Source organism: Paroedura picta, chromosome 18 (assembly GCF_049243985.1).
Source record: "Paroedura picta isolate Pp20150507F chromosome 18, Ppicta_v3.0, whole genome shotgun sequence".
Lineage (NCBI taxonomy): Eukaryota > Metazoa > Chordata > Lepidosauria > Squamata > Gekkonidae > Paroedura > Paroedura picta.
Window position 1 is genome coordinate 17,399,031 of NC_135386.1, and position 21,824 is coordinate 17,420,854.

The 21,824-nt window shown below is 53.0% G+C and overlaps 1 protein-coding gene across 6 annotated transcripts in view; it reads right to left on the bottom strand.

Moving 5' to 3' along the window:
• The window catches only part of IGDCC4 (immunoglobulin superfamily DCC subclass member 4), a 41,122-nt gene extending 19,961 nt beyond the window's left edge, over nt 1-21,161 (bottom strand). The window contains exons 1-8 of one of the 6 annotated variants that reach the window (XM_077318308.1): nt 21,012-21,161; nt 9,958-10,290; nt 9,179-9,320; nt 8,277-8,410; nt 2,870-3,007; nt 1,667-1,822; nt 912-1,322; nt 168-332 (exon numbers count right to left, since the gene is read on the bottom strand). In XM_077318308.1, the coding sequence (XP_077174423.1) occupies nt 168-332; nt 912-1,322; nt 1,667-1,822; nt 2,870-3,007; nt 8,277-8,410; nt 9,179-9,320; nt 9,958-10,290; nt 21,012-21,042 (1,510 nt within the window). In that variant the 5' untranslated portion in view covers nt 21,043-21,161. Of the gene's footprint in view, nt 1-167; nt 333-911; nt 1,323-1,666; nt 1,823-2,869; nt 3,008-8,276; nt 8,411-9,178; nt 9,321-9,957; nt 10,291-18,135; nt 18,240-18,276; nt 18,455-21,011 lie in introns of those variants that run through there. The other 5 variants (XM_077318306.1, XM_077318307.1, XM_077318305.1 and 2 more) reach the window with 5 other exon arrangements.
• Nucleotides 21,162-21,824: the final 663 nt, after the last annotated feature.

Sequence of the window (21,824 nt, forward strand, 5' to 3'; positions counted from 1 at the left end):
GTCCATCCTGACTGGTCACCCTTCTCCCTCCCGAATCGTCAGCCATTTGCTATTCCCCCCCTTTCCCTCCCTGGGTTGCATCCGCACACTCTGTGGGCTTCTGCCGTCTGCAGCAGAGGGGGAGGCCGCATTTCAAGATGTCCTGTTCCCCCCCTGCCCTGACAAACCATCTTCCAGAGTCCGGACGATGATGGGCGCAGACTTCCGGCTGCCCCCCAGCTGTGAATAGGCCACCACGTAGAAAACATAGTTCGTGTCGGGCTCCAAGTCCTTGACCTGATATTCCGTGGTGTCGTTGTTCACCGCAAACTGGAACTCCACGTTGTCGGTGCCTAGGAAGGGTACACAACGCCGTCAGACAAAACAGAGAGGGCATTTCGTCCTTTTTCTCCAGACTGGCTTCTCGGAAAGAAGCTCGCAAGAGGTCCGCGCTTTATCTTTGCACCTCTGAAGTGAAGTTTGTCTGTGCTCACTGCCAGGGTCAGCTCTGCCCTTTGGGAGCCGAAAGAAGAGTTTTCAATCCACGTTCCTGGCTCGGAGAAGGGAACGTGGGCGCCGTCTGAATTTTATTTTCTTACCTGTTTTTGTTCCCCGTCAGTTAATCGTTGTCAACTCCAAACTCCTCCTAGAAGCTACAATGACCAAGCTGGGGAACTCGTAAAGTCACATTATGAAGAAGAGCCAGGGTTTTGACCAGGACTGACCCTGCTTGGCTTCCAAAATCTGATGAGATCGAGCCTGCTTGGGCCACCCAGGTCAGATCCAGTTAATTAAAAGACACGTTAAAATCAATTTATCTAACTAAGGAATCGGTTAAACACGACATTCCCACAGAGCAATTTCTCATCACTCCAAAACAAAAAACGAAACTAAGATTCAAGCCGGGATTTGCGGGAACGCTGAACACCCACCCAAGGCCTTCTGGTAATGCAAGGAGAAGCCGATGATCTGCTCACTGTTGAACTCCGGCCGCTCCCAGGAGACGAAGACGGTGGTGCTGGAGAGCGAACTGGCCGTCACTTTCTTCGGTGCGCTGGGCAGCCCTTCCCGCACGATCACCGCCAGCTGCGCAGTGGCGCACGCCGAGCCCAGCTGGTTTTCGGCCACACACTGGTAGTAGCCGGTGTCGCCCGCCCCTATCTGGTTGATGACCAGGGTGCCGCTGCTCTGCGCCTTCACCCGCCCGGTGGACAGGAGGGGCTCGCCGTTCTTCATCCAGTGGATGCGGGGGGGCGGGTCGCCTTCCGCTCTGCAGACGAACCGGGCGGTGCTGGCCCGGGTCCGGGAGATGGTTTCGGGTGCCTGCAAGATGGAGGGAGGAGCTGCAGGGAAGAGGAAGAGGAAGGAGAGCTGGTTTTTTGTACTGCCCCTTTTTCACCAACCAGAGGAGTCTCAAGGCCCCTTCCCTTCCTCTCCCCACAACCCTGTGAGGCTGAGAGAGCTCTGAGAGAACTGGGACTGGCCCAAGGCCACCCAGCTGGATGCATGGGGAATTGAACCCGGTTCTCCAGATGAGAGTCTGCCATTCTGAACCACGACGCCAAGATGGCTCTCAGGAAGAAGAGTTGGTTTTCTTGTACCCCCCTGCTTTCCACTCCCCAAAAGAGACTCAAAGCGGCTTACAATCGCCTTCCCTTCCTCTCCCCACAACACCCCTTGTTCTCACCAAGGACTCGGAGTTCAGCCGCAGCGGTCACAAACTGACGGGTCTGGGGTTTGTTGGCACGGCAAACGTACACCCCTGCGTGGTGGGCCTGGGCATGAGGAATCACCAGGCTGGTCCTTCCCAACACGATCACGTCGGTGGAAATGGGACTCCCGTCTGCGGACGAAAAGCAAACATTCAAACTCCGAAGCAGGACGCTTGCACTGACACCCCACAACCTTGGAAGGGATTGATAATATTTAAGATATTGTTGTTATTATTTTATTACTTTAGCTCTCTGAAGATTATGGAGCTCAGTTTCTTCCTGCAGGCATTCGGGGCCCTGTTTGCCAAAGTGCTCTCCCGTTTAATGCGGGATGCAACCAAGCTAAACCGACCCAGACATGTCCCGATTAATTGTGGGACACTAAGTAAAGATCCAGTTTTATGGCCACAGCTGGATTCCAGCCCATGAGCCCTAAGAGGGTGGAAACATTCTGGTGGCATTCGCTTCGACTCTCGAAAGTTCGTAACCCGAATATCTTGTTAGCCTCGAAGGTGTTCTTGGACTCAAATCTAGGGGTTTTGGAAGAAGCAGCTTCTAACCTACAATTCAGCCCATAAGCCAACCATTGGCTCTGCCCCAAACTGGATCCTTTCAAATGCCACCTTCACCCCAACAGGGTAACGGCCCCGTTACTTTAAAAACAGCCCTGTTCTGTGTCCCCCAGTGATTTCAACCACCTTGACTCCCCCTCCCGTACAATTCTAAAGATAACCTACCCGGTTATTTTTACAAAGTGCCAACAGATGGGACAGAGTCCCCCACCCTCCCCCCACCCACCCTGGGGTCGCCCCTACAGGAGAGCCGTCAAAAACCCACCCTCTCCCGCCTGACCTTTCCAGCCGGGGTGTCATTCAATCCGGGGGCTGCAGCTAATTTTAGATCAAAAGGTGTCCAGTAACGAGAACCGTGCCTCTTTTGCACATCAAACAACATAATAAACGGTAGGCTTTGTATCGCCTGAGATTTAATTGGCCGGCCCGGCTCAGAAGGCCCTCTCCGTCCAGCCTCCGCTTATTCAGTTGTGACTTATAAAGCTTCCCTGGAGTGTTGCACATCTCCCCCCCCCCCCCCCGCTTCCCTGGCCTGGAATAGATTTTAAAAATAAAAGGCCCTGGAGCTGCCCCCTCGGCATCACAAGGACGGTGCTCTTCGTTTACCCTCCCGTATCCAAGAGACAAACGGCGTGGGATCCGCGGTGGCCATGCACTCCAACACGGCTCTTTCTCCGGCGGCTACGGTGGTGTTCTCCGGGCCGGCCACGATAGCCACGTCTCCTGTGGTGGACCGTTGATGACCTAGAAAAGCCCATGTGAGACTGTTTCACTTACAAAGAAGAGAGGGGGAGGTTCGTACGGAGGCCAGCCTTGGGGAGGGATTCCCTGTTATCTGAAATGCCGCGTGCGAAGAGACTCCTCAAAGACCCCTGCGAGAACTCTGCTTGTCGAGGCAAACTGCTCGAGCAGAACTCCAGTCTAAAGACTAACCCTACCCCTTGTCTCCGGATCCCCCTTTAATGCCCCTGCTCAGAAACAAGCCATTAGAAAAGCACAGGATTCTCTGAGGGCAAGTGGAAGCGTTCATAGATCTGCACTCTGTTCCTCCAAGATGCCCAAAGCAGCACAGATTGGTTAGCTTCCATTCCGTCCTCACGACCACCCAGCGAGGGAGGGGCAATGGGGAGAGAGGCCTGAGGCCGCCGCCCAGTTCTGTGGCCAAGCAGGCATTTGAAAGCCATCAGTCCAAGACCAATGCCCTTCTCACTACGCTAGACTGTCCCTTGTTTCTGGAGACAGGCACACCGCAGTTGGTAGGAAGATCTGGGAGCTTGACACAGCCGACCGTGGATAAATGAATTACGATGATAAATGAATTAAAATGAATTTCCTCCGATTCCCCCCTACTTGCTTTATTTACAAGCCAGCTATTAGTATGTTATGCACCATTTACGTATTTTGCCTCAGTACAAATTCTGAGTCCTGAGGCACTTAAGACCAACACGGTTTTATTCAAAGTATAAGCTTTCGTGTGCAGGCAATACTTCTGAAGAAAGCTTACACCTTGAATAAAACTTGGGTTGCTCTTCAAGGCACCCCTGGACTCAAACTTTGTTTTGCTCCTTCAGATCAACGCGGCGACCCACCTGAATCTATATTTTGCCTCTACTGTGGACGTTCATGGCTGAGAGATGGGTGCATTTTTTGAGATTCACGATTTTCTATTGGTCTTAAGATATTTTGACCATCTGAGGAGTCCGGGAGAGTATACACAGTCCTCACTTCCCTCTGCCTATGCACACCGCAATCTTGTGAAGGGGGTTCAGCTCAGAGGCAGTGCACGGCCCAACCATCACCCTGTGAGCTCCAGGACTGAGCAGGGAATTGAACGCGGGTCTCTCTGTAGCCAAACCCTTGGCCTGCTTTTCCCACACTGGCTCTCAGAGACCCATGCAGCGAACAGATCTATGCTTAACCCTCACCGTGCGGATTACAATTCATCGTCTCCATTAATTAAACCGGCTCCCCACCAACGAGGCGGCAGATGCTTCCACAAACAACCAAACAGATCAAAGTTTACAAACACAATGGCAGCATAATGAATCAAATCTATGATTATCTTTGTCCTTTGTGGGCGGGGGTCCCTTTGTTCAGCTTCCTCTGCACCGCGCTGCACATGGCGCGCATGAGAAAGTGCGAGGGGGTCCGTAACACCAACTGCAAGCAAATCAGTGCGGCACAGAAGAGGGGAAGAGAATCGCGGGCCAAGAATTTCTGTCCCTCCCCGCTACCCTTCCCTCTCTTGAGCAGCTGCCTGAAGTTTGCAAACTCCTCCCAGGGGAGATTCTCGGAGGCTGAATAAGACTTCAAAACTCCTCCTCTGGAAAAGGGTGAGAAAGTTCACAGCAAAACACCAGGGCTGCTGCTTTGGTCACCCGGATTTCTTGTTGTCTCAAGCTGCTGACAGCTGAGAGCCAATGGGCTGCCCCTCTCCCCTCCTGTCACCTTCCAGGGGAGAGCCTGCAGAATGCTGTGGAAGGGGTGGGCCATAGTGCTGGAAGCCCCCCAATCAAAACATGTGGGGCACCTTTTCGGGTGGGATTGCAGCAAAGAATCCTGTTTGTGCCATTTCGTTTTTGGAACATAGCCCAAGTAAACCCATTTAAAGGAGTGCTTCTTGGGGAGATGGGGGGGGGTCTTTGAGATGGGGGGGATGCCGGTGCAAAATACTTTTGCAATTGATTGCTGGAACTGTTCTTGTTGTGGTTTCACCCTGGACTGGATCGGACTTTCCCAGCAGGCTTTCAGCTACAGCCGAGCTGCTGGCCATTCGGACTTGGTTGCAATTAGAATGATAACTAAACAATCTCGCTATGAATCAGTTCTTTGCATTTTGGAACCTGGGTTTGCTGAAGAAACTTCACACCTGGCAATTATGTTTTACTGATCCTCTCTGTTTAGTTGCCCACCTGAACAACAGAAGTCGATCAGAGATCTAGTGAACTGATGATCCCCCCTTTAATTTTTTGGCATGCAGATGTAAAATCTGGTTGTTATTGTTTTGCATCCAGGATCCTGCTTTTGCCTCTTCTCTGATCCCCTGTCAAGTCAATATCAGCAGGGAACTAAACCTTGTACAGCTCCATTTAACCCTCCCCATGTTATTTAATTTTTTAAACTTAGCAATTGGAGACTAGCGATAGTCTAATATTGGTAGACTCGTGCCACTTGTCAAAAAAAGAAATATTTAAAACTGAGGGGGAAATAGAGCTTGTCCACCAATGAAGGGGGCAGAATGCGCAGGATGACCTCAATTTGGGGGGGGGGCGTGGAAGGGCAGCAAAAGGATGAGGGGGGAATCCAGGCGAATCTGTACCCTTTTGAATGACCTTTAGCTTGGAAGTGAAATAAGGAGCAAATCAGCACTAAAGCTCTCTCAGAAAACCCAGGGAAACGGCGACCAGAAAATGAACAGAGCAATGCAGAATGGCGAAGAAAACCTGACAGACATCCACCGTGAAAGTTAGAGGGAAACTCCATGCGGAACAGGCCCTAGAAAGCGGCTTTAAAAATGAAGAGGAGGAGGCAAGCGGAGATCCTCAGGTGCTGATGGGCCCTTTGAGTTTCTCACCCTGAAAACAAATCAAGTCAGCAAGTGATGCACTGTGCGATTGTTGCTGCTGCCTGCCTTGTAGCTTTCCGGAAGGCAAAGGTGTTCCTCCTGGATGGGGATTTAATGCGCCGTTATTGGAGATGACAGAGGCAGATTGCCACCAGCTGAACGCCATCTCAGCTGACAGCCTCAATCGCTCGCCTGTGATGGTCTCCCACAAAAACAAGGTTTCAGCAGACAGATATTTGGTGTGCGCACCAAGGTAGAGCTGACAGATGAACATCCGTCTCTAAGAGACAGGAGGGGGCTGGCGTTAAAGAACATGCTAGCCGAGGAGGAGGAGGAAGAAGAAGAAGAAGAAGAAGAAGAGCTAGGGTTTTATATCCCACTTTTTAGTCCCTGAAGGAGTTTCAAAACAGCTTCCAAACACCTTTCTCTTCCTCTCCCCACAACAGGCACCCTGTGAGGTCAGTGAATTCTAAGAGAACTGCTGTGTGAGAAGAGCTCAAAGAGACCTGTGACTGGCCCAAGGTCACCTGATTGGGATCTGCCACTCTTCCCCAGTGTCCCACGCTGGCTCTCTGAAATGCAATGTGTGACTACAGCAGCTTCATTTCAGGGTTACAACTTTTTTTTTTTTAAAAAAAAGAGATTTTGCTTCCAAAACTTCGCAGATCCTTGTTCCCATCTGGAATGCACCTCCCCAAGGAACGTCTGGAAATTTACCCCGTGAAGTCTGCCCGGCCCCAAACATCTGTTGTGCACACAGCCACACCCTTGGCTGCAGTTGCCAGGCAGTTCCGTTGCCAACACAAAAGCACACGCCTTCCTGTGACCTTCGAGGGAGACTCTCGGGGCTCAAAATAGCTCCTCGTGGAAGAGGGACGTCGGCCCCCATCCCTGCAAATGAAATTGCTTTCTTCAATTTTAGAGAAAGTCAGATTTCTAAGCGGGCAAGGTTTGTCCAAAACCAAAATCCCAAAAACTCCACAATATCACGGATGCGCGTGCTGTCAAGTTCTGGCACCCCAGCAAGGGGCTCCCAAGGGGCTTCCTCTGCAGAGTCTTCCTTGGTGGGCTCCCATCCCTGCTTAGCTTCCAACTTCCTGTGACTCCAGCAAGGGGCTTTTCAAGGCAAGTGAGAAGCAGAGGAGAATTGCCATTGAGTTCCTCTGCAGAGTCTTCCTTGGTGGGCTCCCATCCCTGCTTAGCTTCCAACTTCCTGTGACTCCAGCAAGGGGCTTTCAAGGCAAGTGAGAAGCAGAGGAGAATTGCCATTGAGTTCCTCTGCAGAGTCTTCCTTGGTGGGCTCCCATTCAAGACTTCTGATCACCTCAGAAAAGGCTTTTAAGGCAAGAGAAAAGCAGAGGCAGTTTGCTATTGCCTTCCTCTGTCATGTCCTTTTGGCTTCCAACTGATAGCAACCTCAGCAAGGGGCTTTCTGGGCAGATAAGAAGCGGAGGTGGCTTGCCATTGCCTTCTTCTGCAGAGTCTTCCTTGGTGGGCTCCCATACAAGCCTTCTGGTGACCCCAGCAAAGGGTTTCCAAGGCGTGGGAAGCAGAGGAGGTTGGCCATTGTTCCCCTCTACAAAGCTGACCTGGTAGCCTTTCTCAACTTCTTGACTGTCGAGAAACCCCTGAAACATTCTTCAGGCTTCAAGAAACCCCAGAAGAGCTGTGATTGTGCAGAATATGGTTGGGAAGCAGAGCTGTGGACACGCCCATCTAAGACCCCCTCCCCACCCACCCCCTCCAGGCCCATCACTGGCCATTTTGAGAGCGGGACAGGTTGACATTACCATATATAGTTAAATCACCTTAATACATTTTAAAAAGATATATAAAATTAATTAAATCCCACCCATTTGGGAAACCCTTCCAGGGCCATCAAGAAACCCCAGGGCTTCACAAAACCCTGACTGAGAAAACGTGGGTTGGAGAGCTGGGATAGGATCCTGAAGACCCAGGATCCTGAAGACTGGGCCAGTCCCCATCGATTAACCTAACCTGCCTCAAAGGGTTGTTGTAAGGATAAAATGGAGGAATGGAGAATCTTATAGGCTGCTTTGGGTCCACATTGGGGAGAAAGGAAAAGTATCAAAAAAAGGGCCTCCCATCCAAGTACTGCCCTATCAGACAAGACAGACCCTGGGCTCTTCTACGGTTCTTAAAATCAGTTATTCCAGCTTTATTTCCAAGATGGGCAGAATGAAGAGAAAGCATTTTTTCAACAATCAGCTCTCTAGCTCTTAGTGGAGTTAAACTATTTCCTAGCACCCCGCCTTCTTACCCACTACAACACAGATTTGAGGTCTCGAAAACATTTCCCTCCTTTTACCGGCAAGTGTAGTTATGCAATTCTGGGCTACAGAACTTTAGTTTTCTATATCTGCTGGCTATTTTGTTTTTTCCAGAAATGCCAGCCATCCTCAGACCCGTGCATTCAAACAGCCTGACCTTTCGCGATGCTCAGAACGGCCTCAGAGCTGTGGCGTCTTCCTGCCCAGTTGCTCGCCACGCACCGGTAGGTCCCAGCGTGACTCTCCTCCACGTCCACGATCTGGAGGACCCCGTTTGGGAGAACGATGAACCTGGGGGAGATCACGGGGCGTAAGGGAGTCAGAGCGGCCCCATCATGAGGCTGCCATGGAGTGACCTCAGGCATTCTTGGAGGTCCCCCATCTAAATATATGAAACATAATGGGAGATCGGACAAGATCAGGCTAAGCCGGGATGTCCAGTGCGTATTAGTGACAGAAATTACGCACACTGGCAATGTCTCAGAATCCCCACCACAGCCATGGAACATATAAAGTTCTCCCTTTTGCCAAGCAATTTTATCACAACCCAAGATCCAATACTTGGTTCTTTTTTCACTTGAGCGCCCCAAGCAATTTGCAACAATTTCACTTTTTGCCGTATTCCTCCTCCCTGGATCGTTCGGTCCCCTTCATTTTTTCCCAAACAGATCAGTCCCTGTGACAACCCCTGGGAACACAGAGATCTAAGCAAAGCCCTTCCTCGAAACGGACAGAAACAAGGATTAGGAGGTGCCTGTTGCCCAGGAAGCAACGGCCACGCTGCCGGTTTCGCAAGGTCTGGGACGGGAACAAATTCACAGGCCCTTTCCTGAAACACGTGTCCAGAGCAGCCTTCCGGCTTCTAAACAATGCTTATCTTCCCAGCACTGTCCCTATCTCACTGGCTGCCATTAGCGAGCAACTAGCCAGCCCACTGAGACCCAATCCTGATGGACTCTAGGCTGACACCACAACCCTGTGAGGTAGGTCAGGCCAAGAGAACCAGACTCGGATTGGATCAGTATCCTGACTCAGGATTCTTGAGCATACCGAACATACCGAGGGTCCAAAGGGACAGGTTTGCGATCCTTCTCCCAGACAATCGCCGGACTGGGGAGCCCTTCGATCCGGCACTCGAAACGGGCCACGCTGTTCTCCTCCACCGTCTGCGACTCTGGGTTTTGGGAAAATGGAGACAACGCTGGGGAGGCAGGAGGCCAAAAGAGATTGTTGGGGGGGGGGGGGAGACAGAAAAGAAAATTGAATTCCTTAGCATTTCTTGCTCGGATGAAGAGCCCGCAGTGTTTAGAAGAACTCGAGAGCTACCATGTATACTGAGTCCAAGGGAAACAACTGGTGTTTATGCAGCCCCATGACAACAGGAAGTGACCTCATGCCATTCTGGTAATCAGCAAAAACTCCACAGCAGAGCTTCTGTTAAACCCTAGAGTGGCATGACATCACTTCCAGGTTCGCCTGGAAATGCCATCCCATTAAGAACATAAAGAAGGCTGCTTCAATTATTCCAGTTTGCCCCTATCAACTTATCCTCCCAACTTTATTCTTTTACTACAAGCTAGGGAGAAAGAGCGGGGCAGAGGACTAAATGTCCCTTTCTCTACTACCTCCCTTCGCTCCCATCCTTTCAGATTCCATACACGCTTTGAACCCCACGTTTAACGCTTAAGGACTAGAAACTTGTTCCCCTCTCTTTCCTCTCCTTTTTTGCTCCGAGAAAGCAGAGTTTTAAGCCCTCCAGATCCGGCTTAACGGAGGCTGAGGGGAGATCAAATTAAAGGCTCACTCGAACGGGAGAGGGCATCAAGCTAAAAACTTACTTGAGTCACGAAGCAGAAGCGTCTGGCTAGCAACAGAGCCGAAGGATCTGCGGGAGATGCAGGAGTAGTTCCCCTCCACGCCGGACCCTCTGAGATGGCCGCCCTCCTCCAAAGCCACCTGGGCTGCCGACAGGAACAGAGACCCGTTGGGCATGATGTGAAGGTTCTCCTCTTCCACTACCGGAAGCCCGTTCTTCATCCAGAGGATGTCAAGGAGCTGTTCTACGGGGGCCGGGCTGCAATCCAACAGGAGGGTCTGATTCGGCCGCAGTGTCACTTGGCCAGGGCTGCTGCCACAGCTGAGCTCCAGAGAAAGTCCCCAAGATGGGCTCCCTGCGGTGAAAACAGGTGGGCTTGTCAAAGCGTTCAAACCGTGGACTTTGAGCGAGAAGCCCCCAGTTCTCTGAGCTGGAGGCACTTGGCAAGAAATCTCCGTCCCTCCAAAAGCTTTGCAAGACCTCAGCTGTGCCGGCTCAGAGCTAGAAGACGTTGCTTGGATGGAAGAGAGGATCGGTTACAACTGAGTCTTCACACAGGGCTGTGAGAAAGGGGTCTACGTGATCGAGAGCCAACGCCAGGGCTGTCTTAACTCATGGGCAGGCTGAGCAGTTGCCCCGGGACCTCGTGAGCACAGGCACCCCAGACCCAAGCGATGGACCTGTTGATAGTTTGTGACATGTGAATGGATTGGGGATTGTGTTCAAAATGAAAATCGATTTGGGTCAGTGGCACCCAGGGCTTTGGGGGAACAAACAAGGGCCTTATGAATTCAGAATGTGGCAGGATCCACACACAGAGAGTGGCCTGACCACACATCCTGTCTCACTCAGTGGCCAACAAGTTCTCTTGAAGGGCCAGCAAAAGGGCAAAGAGGCCGAGGCCTTCCTAAGACCATCAGGAGAGCCCTGTTGGGTCAGATCAGTGGTCCATCCAGTCCAGCCTCCTGTCTCACACAGGAGCCAGCCAGCTCCTCTGCAGGGCCAGCAACAGGGCAGAGAGGCCGAGGCCTTCCCCTGATAAGGACTTCAGACTGGATGGGAGGGTCCCTCCAGTCCAGCCTCCTGTCTCACACAGGGGCCAGCCAGCTCCTCTGCAGGGCCAGCAACAGGGCAGAGAGGCTGAGGCCTTCCCCTGTCTACTCCTATAGCCATCACTCCATCCCCTGGCAGCAAATTCCACATGTTAATCCCTCTCTGTGTAAAGTGGTCTTTCCTTTTGTCCAGACTCAACCTACTGCCCATCAGTTTCATCACTGGCCCTCGCATTCTAGTATTTTGGGAGACGGAGGAAAAAGTTCTCTTTGTCTACTCTCTCGGCCCTTTGCCTCGTTTTATACATTTCTACCTGGCCCCCCTTTAATGCTCTATTTTCCAAGCTGAAAAACTTTCCCTGCTGACCCCTGTCCACCGTGCTAGCAACACGGAACCTCATGCTCAGAGACTCCTCATGCTCAGAGACTCCGCACAGCGCTGGCAGCAAGAGGCAGAGACTATCCGTTGCCTCCACACACTGCTTCTGGTTGGTCGCTGCTGGTCGAGTACCTATTGAGAATTTATGGGTTAATCCGCACGTTCAAGGATGTGCATTGTGAGGTGCGCTGTGCCGGTCTCCCCTTGAAGTCAACTCAGAAATTGTGTTTACGCCGCAGCTTGATTACTCTCGAAAGCTAAACGAAGCCCACGCACGGCACACGCCAGTTACTAATCGGTGTCCAGGTCTCATCCATGATGTCGTGTTTCAAGAATGGCAGCCACTAATTTAGAGAACTGGGTTTAATTCTGCAGTTCTCCTCCACCTGCAGCCAGATGGGTGGCCTTGGGCTAGTCACAGTTCTGTTAGAACTCTCTCAGCCCCACTTACCTCTGTTGTGGGGAGAGGAAGGGAGAGGTGTTTGTAAGCCGCTTTGAGAGTCGGTATTGTATTGTGGTGGAGGATTCTAATCCGGAAAACCCAATTTGATTCCCCCCTCCTCTTCTACATGAAGCCAGCTGGCTGACCTTGGGCTAGCCAACAGTTCTCTCACAGATTAAAGTTTGAGTCCAGGGGCCACTCTCAGACCAGCAGAGTTCTATCCTGAGTACAAGCTTTCGTGTGCATGCAAACTGAACTTGGTCCCACTTTTGGGGTAGTGGTTAAGAGTGGCGGTTTCCTAGAGCTGTTTTCACAGAGCAGTTCTGTCAGAGCTCTCTCAGCCCCACCGACCTCACAGGGTGCCTGTTGTGGGGAGAGGGGGGAGGAGTGTGAGTCGCTTTGAGATTCCTCCAGGTAGTGAAAAACGGGGTATAAAACTCAACTCTGTTTCTTCTCCCCTGAGCTCAAACTTTGTTCTGCTGCTTCAGACCGACATGGAGACCCATCAGAACCTTGCTCGAAAGAGATTATTCATAGCTGATCTCACCAACCACCTGACCCACAGAATCTCCCCACTCGCCACCCCTATGCAAGATATGGGCAGTGTTTCCCAGGAGCACCAACCTGTCCTCCGTTGTTTGGGAGCCCTGGGCCCAAAGATAAACATTTGAACTAACATCGATGACTCCCTCCAAAACAGCACAGAAGTTATGCAAAGACTGCAGGTCATTCTAGGTCACTAAATCACCACCAGGGGCTGTGGAGAGGGGCCTCATTAATCTACAACTTTAGGAGGAAACCAAGAGACCCAATCCAGTCCCAGCCTCCCATCAAGCAGATTTCAGGAGGCCCACACTGCCTTTGGTCTCTCCAGCTCCAACGGCAGAACAGAGATCAATTCTCCCTCTCCCGGAGCTGAAGGGACCAGAGGTTCGTGACCCTCCTCCTCCTCCTCTCTCTTCCCGGGGGCTGTGTCTCTTCTCTCTTGCAGACCCAAAAACACAAGCCCATGGCCACACCTCCCACTGACTCTCAAAAGAGACTGGCACAGCTACGGCAAAGAACCTTGAACTGGGAGTCAAGGACCCTTTTAGCATGGAGCACTTTGCAAATATTTAGGGAGATCTGACTCTGATGCCCCCTAGAATTTGGGAAGCACGAAAGAAAGAAACAGAACTGGGCATGTTTTGACCGACTGGATGATGCCCCCATCGGGACTTCGAAGAGAACTTTGCTGCAGAAGGGAATTTTCACACAGCCGGGAATTGGTCCTTCCTGGAGCCTGGGGCAGATCCCCACAGGGGGCTCAAGAACATGTCCTTTCATCCCAGCTCCCCACAGCCTTCCCTTCTTTACTTTGGCACACCCCACATTCACTTGCAATCTAAGCAACAACACTCTCATTAGTTGCTTAATTTCTCTTTCCTCCCCCCTCCTCCCCCCGTAATGCAAATACAGAGTTGGGGGAAAGTTTGGGCAGCAAGCCAACCCCAAATTACAGTGCAATTAAATATGAATTCCCTCTCTTAATTATATAAACCCGAATTGTGTCCGCAGCCGCGGCAGACGGCGCCAGGAAAGCAGGCAAGAGCCACAGTGCACAGCACCCGTCCTGATTTCCTTTTGTTTGCCTTAAAGTGGGCTTACCCTCTGCAAGTACCTCGTAAACAGGGTGGCCAAGAGGCCAGGAGGAAAAGGTCCTGCCCCTTTAACATAGAGGTTCTGTGAAGGTTCAAAGCGGTGGCAGGTTACAGTGGAGGAGCGATAGGGTTAGAATGATAGAATCACAGAGTCCGATGGGACCTCCTGGGTCATCTAGTCCAACCCCCTGCAGGGGGTTGGACTAGATGACCCAGGAAGTCCCTTATAACTTTATGATTCTAGGTTTAGAAAAGGGCACTGAACCTTTTTATAGCATGAATGTAAGATATTCCAGAGACAATCAGTTCAGAGCGCTTGTCAACCACTATTTTGGCTGTTAAAGAAAGTCTTCTTTTTAAAAGAAACCTTTGACTAACTCACAGTCAGTCTGATTCTTCCCCAGCTCCCATCCCCTTCCACTTCAGTTTGGCTTTGTCCCCGTGGTTGCATCCTGGACAGCCTTCGTCCCTTGCCAAGTGACATTGCGTCAGGAGTCACCTGGGGACGACATCTGCATACAGCTAGTTCCCTAAATGCGAAGGAAGGAAGGAAGGAAGGAAGGAAGGAAGGAAGGAAGGAAGGAAGGAAGGAAGGAAGGAAGGAAGGAAGCGAGCAGAGTATGACCAACTTGAGGCTGAGAACAAGAAAAATTATTAAAGTGGGGGAGGAAAAAAGAATCAGAAAGGGGAGACCTGAAACCAGTGGTCCACTGCAGGTTATTTTAAGTGCATCAGTGAACCGGAAGGGCCAAATCTCCTGCCCTTGTCTCCAAGCAGCCTCCTTCCACCCCTTTCGGGAGCCCCAAAGTGCAGCAAGCCACACACCACAGAGAAGCCAACCAGAGTCCCGCTTTTGAGGGTATTCCTCCCTTTTTTTGAACGGGGCTGGTGTTTTATTTGCAGAAGGCCTTTGCAACCCTTTAGGGGAAAGCTCACATCGAAAGCGGACACCTTACTAGCAACCGGACGGACGGCCGCGAGCAAATTCCAACGGCACAAATTAATTTCATTTGTACCGTTTTGCAAGGTTTGTTTCCTGCCATTTCAGAGGTTTGGAGAGAGAGGGAGAGAGCAGCAAAGAAGGAAATAAAGGAGAGTTTGTTTGACTTCATTCCTACCCCGCCTTTGTTCCCAGCAGGGATCCCAAGCAGCTCGCGCTCTTCGCCTTGCCTCTATTTTACCCTCACAACAACCCTGCAAGGCAGTCTCAAGGGATGCTGCCCGACACCTGCCAGCCCTGCTCCTGTGCTTACACAAGTGAGCCAGATATGCAGGAATTTAACAAATCAAGCCCTTTCCTGGCAGGGAGACCATTCCTGCAAGCCAGGAGGAGAAACAGAGGATCAGAAATGGTAGAATAAGTTGGCAATCCAAGTCTAAAAGGGGACACTTCCTTTCCCCAGGAGGGTCTTCTTAGTATAGCCCGAGAAGCATTTTCCAGATTTATTTTTACTGAGCGCCCCTTTCCAGTCAACTGTCTCAGGGTGAAACCTAAACCGAGCGAGTCCCAAGCCCACATAGAGTTCTGTTTTGAGCATTAAAAGTCCTTCCTGCGCATGAGATTTTAGCATCCATCTGGAGTTTCATCTCCCGAAAAACAGGGTCTTTCTCACCGGATCTCTACCCAGTCCCTCTTTTGTGCTGCCTTTAGTAACCCAATGCAGAGGGCCATTGTGGGGTAGTGGTTATCACGCCAGAATAGGATGTGGGAGACCCCGATTCGAATCCCTGCTCTGCCATGGAAGCTCGCTGGCCAGTCAAAGTCCTGTTAGAGCTGCTCTCACAGAGCGGTTCTCTTAGAGCTCTCTCAGCCCCACCTCCCTTACAGTGGGCCTGTTGTGGGGAGAGGAAGGGAAGGCAATTGTAAGCTGCTTTGAGACTCTTTCGGGAAAGGCAAAGCAGGGTATAAAAACCAACTCTTCTTCTGCCTGCGAGAGCCATGCTAGAGCCCTGCGGTCCTTGTGCAGAAAGAAAAAGCTGTCTCTGGAACTCGTCACCCTGCAAGGCCACCTCGGCTGGAGAAGCAGCACACCCCGAAATCTCCCCTTCTTTGACATGAACAAGCCTGACCAGCTGCTGAGTCCGGTCATGCTAACTTCAGAGGTCCTCTCTCCTCCTCTTCTCACCTGGGTTCATGCTCTTTCACGATCCCCCACCCCACCCCCCCCCCCCCGGGCAGAACGGCATGCGTGGGGAGCTTGTATCCATCTCCATGGGCAACAGCAGTCCCTGAGTCACACCCCGCAAGGTCGGTTTCCACTGACTAGCAAACAACTGAACAGCTGTTAAGCTCTTGTCTTTTCGGGCAGAGGCAAGCCCCCCAGGCAGGAGGGGTTTGAGAGACTAAAATTGATATTTGCGAAGAAATGTTTCCAAACCATTGGGAATTGCAGTCCCACCACTTCCAAAAAGCTGTCACCAAATGCAGCTCAAACGTCGTTCTACCTTCTTCTCCCGCGCTTGATGAAAGTTAGCAGGCAGATGCTTTTGCCAGCCTAGAAGCAGAGCGCTGGAGGAAGATTCAGCTAATATCCTTCCCACTTTTCAGGGGTAGGAACCGTTCGTTTTGAAAGAAGTTGGCATCCCACAGACCATTATAATATTATCCCCCCCCCAGTCAATGGCCTAATTAAATAACAGCTTTCCAGTTCCTCTGCAGTAATGCCTTCCGATTCTTAATATAAAGCTACATCCAAGCCAGACTTGGTATGTTTACAATTAAGCGTGAGATTCTTTGTTGTTGTTGTTGTCGTTATAATCCCAACGAAGTCACGGAAAGCCAAAACCAGCCGTGAATCCTGACCTCCTAACAGAAAGGGGGTCTCTCTCAGCCACCCACAGGACCTTTAAAATCTGAGCCTCGACACAAAAGCAGAGAACAGCTTGAAGAAGAAGCTCGCACTAGTGAGTCAAGCTGCATATTCACGGTTCTGAGAACATGTGCTGAAGTCTCTTTCCTGGAATTTCTTGCAACCTACGGTAAGCAGTCAAAAGCCTTCTTCTGCATTACGATAAGAGTATCTGTTTATTCAAAACAACTGGCTGAATGGGGTTTTCAGTGGGTTTCCTCAGCAGCCAGTAATCAAACCCAATCAAGACACGTTTCAGAGTAAGATACAATACTGTAGTATGGAATATTTTGTGGGGGGGCTGGTCTACCAGCAATCTACCCCTGTTCTAGCCAGATTCCTCTATGCACTTTCAAGCACGGCACGAAACCAATGGTTGCATTCCGAGGTATACTGCCCCTGCACATGCAGGCTCCATTTGGCCATCTCGACCGACAACTGCCGATAACCTCTCCTCCATCATGAACCGCCTGCTCTCTCTTTTGCCTGCAAAGAGTTGGAAGCCAAACAGGCTCATGAGCTCCCTCATGAGCACCTCCCAGGGCTGGCTTGAACGGCTGTTCGGAAGAGCTACTCACCTGCAGGCGAATATACAATGATGGGATGGCTCTAAGCCAGGGGTAGTCAAAACTGCGGCCCTCCAGATGTCCATGGACTACAATTCCCAGGAGCCCCTGCCAGCATTCGCTGGCAGGGGCTCCTGGGAATTGTAGTCCATGGACATCTGGAGGGCCGCAGTTTGACTACCCCTGCTCTAAGCTAAATGGAACAAGAGCCAGTGTGGTGTCCTGGTTAAGAGCATCAAGAGACCCCACTTCAAATCCCCACGTGCCCTGAAAGTTTGCCAAGTCAGTCCAACCTTCTCAGCCTGACCTACCTCACTGGGTTGTTGTAAGGATTAAAGGGCAAAAGAAAGGTATAAGTGGCTGTGGGGAGAAACCGGGGTATCGGTGAATTCATTAAATAAAAACCGTCTAAATTGGCTCAGAAGTCTGCCTTTAGGGGAAAGGGGTTGTGAGGGGGGGGGGCATTGGCCTACCACTTGGGGGTCACAGAATGCAGCAAGCCCCTGTTGCAAGCAAAGCAAACTGATAACACGCCCCCAATGATTCCTGCATGCCCCCTATAGCATCCCTTTCCATGTCTGCCCTGTATCCTCCCCTGTCTTTTTGCCTCCCCCACCTCCTTCAGGCACAGCTAGAAATTTTCCGGGAAGCGAACTGAAGAAAGGGGACCCTGGTCCGGCTTTGAGTGCACACACACACTCTCACACACACACCCTTTCGCTTCTCCCCCTTCAATCCATGCAATTCTTTTTTGGAAAAAATCAGAGCCATTGCTCCAAATCAGAGCCGTTCTCAGAGACGAAACAGGCCAGCCGGGGGCTTAGGCAGGGTCCTACCAGGCGCCCCCACCCCAAGTCTGTCTTGGAGGGAGAACTGTGCTTTCCACGGACCTTCCAACAAGCAACCAACATACGGTGGCCACCTCCAGGTCGGGAAATACCGGGGGATTGGGAGGGGGGGTCTGGAGAGGGCAGGGAACTCAATGGGGGACAGAGACGTAGCGCCCCCCCTCCAAAGGACCCATCTTCTCCAGAGGAAGGGGTCTTTGGAGTCTGGAGACCCGCTGTAGTTCCAGGGATCTCCAGGTCTCCCCTGGAAACTAGCAACCCCAAACCAGCACCCCGGAGAGCTCTAGTCACCCGGAGGCGAGGCGGTGTCACCGCGGGGGTCCCCCAGAAGGCCGGCCTCCCCCCACCCCGTCCCCGGGCCCCGCGCCCCAGCCCTGCAAGGGGGTCGCCCGTCCCGTCCCGAACAAAGCCGCGCCAGCCGCACCTGCTCGCAGCCGTCAATCCGCCGGCGGCCGGGCCGGGCTCCAAGCGTCCCAGGCGGGACAGCGCCCACCACTCCGCCCCATTGTCCGCCCGCCCGCAGCCTTCCCCAAGTGCGCCCGGCGACACAAAGGCGCGGCAGTACCTGCTGCTTCGCCTTCGCCTTCGCCTTCTCCTCCGCCGACGGCGCCGGCCAGCAAGGCGAGCAGGCACACGAGTCCCGCCAGCGCCATGGGAGCCCAGCCCAGCCCAGGCTGCCCTCCGGCTTCAGGCGCGCCGCCGCCCGGCCATCGCCATCTTGCCAAGCCAGCCCACCGACCCGCGCCCCGCACCTTCCCTCCCTCCCACCCTCCCACCCACCGACGGGCCTCCTCGCCGGCAGCTGCCGCCCACCCCCACCCGCGGCCGGCCAGCCAGCCAGCCGGAGCGGCGCAAGGCGAGGCGAGGGGCCGCCCAGAGAGGGGAGGGGAGGGGGAGGGGAGGGGCCTCGCTAGCCGGACCCCCACCCCCCGGCCAGGTTCTGCCCCGAGGCGCCCCCCTCGCCGGCCACCAGGAGGGGGGTCTGGCATGCCCCCAAGGGGACGCGCCTGGGAGCAGGGCCTCTCGCACGCCGGCCCCTTCCCGGGGCGGATCAGGGGCGCTTTCCTCCCTCTTTGCAGCCGGATTGGACCGTGCGGAAGGGCGGCATCGCTCAAGCGGTCCGTGTCAGTTTCGAAGGCGCTGCTGGCTTCTCGGTCGCTGCCCATTTTGATCCGTCAGACGCCTCGTTTTTATCATTTAGCTCAGAGCATTTCCTCCCCGCCTCCTGGAGGGAAGGGCTGCTTTCGAGGGTGGCCTGCCGGAGGGGGTTGCCAACCTCCAGGGGGCAGAAACCAATCCCGAAGGCGTCACAGGCCAGGCCCTGAGCAGTTTCAAAAAACAGGCCAACGTGCGCTCAGGAAAGTCATAAATATAAATATATATTCATTCGGCAATGCAGTATTTATGGGCACCCACGACGGCTATGGCAGCCAACGGGAAAGGCAATAACGGAGGTTGCTCCCCGGGGACAATTCTAAACAACCAGACAACAATTCCTGTGTCAACAACTTCAGGGCAGCAATGCAACACAAAACAGGCCAGCAGAAAACAGTGTGTGTTACACAACACAACGCAGACACAACAAAACATGGCAAACTAAAACTTTGCTCACCCTGAATGACTTTTTAGGCAGAAAGCGTTGGCCTGAATTGACCCACCCAGTTGCATTTGACAGACTTTGCTTATCGAGGGGGGTTGCCACCCTCCAGTTCGTGGCTGGAGAGCTCTTGCGTTTACAATGGATCTCCGGGTGACAGAGATCAGGACTGCCTTGAAAGGTGGCCCTATGGCCTTTGACCCCAACTAAGCCCCTCCCCTCCACAAGCCCTGCCCTCACGAGGCTCCACCCACATTGCTCGGGTCTTTCCCAACCCAGGCCCAGCGACCCTCCCTGCAGGGACCACCAACAATACATGGAGGGGCATTCCATCCGTGGCTACTACACATAGCCAAGGAAGAGAACCTCCAGTTCCAGAAGCAGACAAGCTTGGAATGCCACTACTCTGAGGCAACATCCGGGGAAGGCGTTGGCCTCTCTGCCCTGTTGCTGACCCTCCAAAGCAACTGGTTTCCCCTACTCCCTTTCACTAACCTACCTTGCAGGGTTGTTGTGGGGATAAAACGGAAGAGAGCAGCAAGAGCAGGCCCGACCCTTCCAGGAGAGAGAAAAGGGGGTCGCTTCTAGAAAAGAGAATTGCAGCCTCTGCCCACGTTGCAGGAAAGGTGGTTGGAAGCAGCAGGCCATCTCTCTAGCCCATGCTGGCAGGGGCTCATGGGAACTGTAGTCCATGGACATCTGGAGAGCCACCGCTTGGCCACCTGCTATAGACTCTCTTAGGGGGCAGCCAGCTGTTTCTGTGCCACCTCTCTGCCATAGCTGGCTTAGCACCGGATCGCCCGCCCCACCAGCTGCGCACACACACACACACACACACACACACCCTGCCCCGGGTTGGTTGGTCTGGAGGGGAGGGTGGCGGGAGAGGGAGAGCCGTCCAGCAGATGGGCTCTGGCAGGGGGCCAGGGAGTGGGGGGGGGAGTGCCAGGGGAGCCTCTTGCTGATCCTGAAATGGGTGCTCCCCGTGAGCCAACAGATGCGCTAGCCAAAGGGCTGTGTCGTGCCAAAGGGCTGCCATCTTTGGTGTGCGTCAGCAACAAGAGGCACTGTTTGCTCCATGCCCCAGATCTATGGGGGCCGGTCCGTGCCCACCCTGGAGCCCCTAAGCTGAGCTCCCACACCCACACACCCCAGGGAGCCTCCGTATAATCCATTCACTTCATCAGGTCGTCTCTCATCAATATTTATGGCATGGGGTCGCTCCTCGTGCTGCCTACAGACCGGACGGAGGAGGCAGGGGGGGGGCTGGGCCGAGGCAGGGAGGGTCTCCTCCCCACCCCCTTCTCAGGCTGTTTTTCCTCCCCGGGCAGCGCTCACCGTCTGTCCGCTTGGACGGGGATGTTTAGCACAGAGAGAGGGAGAGAGAGGGAAGTGTGCAGCTGGGTCCCTTTCTTGGGAATCCTCTGGAAGCCCTGCAAGGCCTGTGCGTTTGCAGGCCTCTTTTAAAGGGGACGGGGAGAGATTTGGGGCTGGCTACAAATAATCTTTGGCTTCGAGCTGAACCTTCAGCGCTTCCACACAGTAAAAAATACACGTCGGATGCACTTGGCCCCCGGATTTGACTGTGCAAAGCGGCCAGACCCTCTTCCAAACGGCCTCTGGATTGAGACTGCATCATTTTGCAGCCTGCCTTCTGCAGCTATTGAGCCAGCCGCTCTGAGCCACGAGGAAAGGGGACCTACTTTTAGGTGAAGAAGTCTGTAAGTTGGGCATCCCCCCAGGTGGTCGTCTCCGGCCTTCTTGCGCTGAAGCCACGTTCAGACGAGACGTGCCACACAAGTCTGGGATTCATCCCGAGTTCAAGAAGTCTTCCCTTGCCGAAAGCAAAGAGCGGATTCTTTCATCTTCGGACGCCAGGAACGGAGACGCCTCTCTCGGCGGGAGGCTTCAAAACAAGCTTTTCCAGGGAGGGCGGCATCAAACAGCGGTTCACCCCACGCCCAGCCCTTTCCCTTGCTGGCGGTCTAGCGGGGTCTGCTTTAAAAGCCTGCCCACCAAGTCCGCAAGAACCCCAACTTTCATTTTTAATGAAAAGTCGAACTCTCACCTCTGTGGCCGAGGCCCGGCAATCCAAAACACGACTGCAGTCGAACCAGGATGCTCAGAAGCGCTGGAGGGCTCCCCCCACCTTAACAAGATCCGACTTTTGTTTTCCTCAATCAAAAAGACGGAGGCCAAGAAGCGGTGTGGAAAACTCCAGAGCTAACCGCCGGACTTTAGGATCGTAGCAGTTCTAGAAAAGAGAAGTCGGTATATTTGGAAACAGCTTTCTGAATCAAATGATAAGACATACAGAGAGGGGGGAGAGAGAGAGAGAGAGCGATAGTCATGGCATCCCCGGGGGCTCATGGGAATTGTGGTCCGTGGACACGTGGAGAGCCACAGTTTGGCTGCCAATGCTCCATGGCCACGCTCTATGGCTGAGCACCCTCTCCTCCCCAGACCGCACATCCCCCTGGCTTAGATTTATTCAAGGCGTGAGCTTTCAAGTGCAA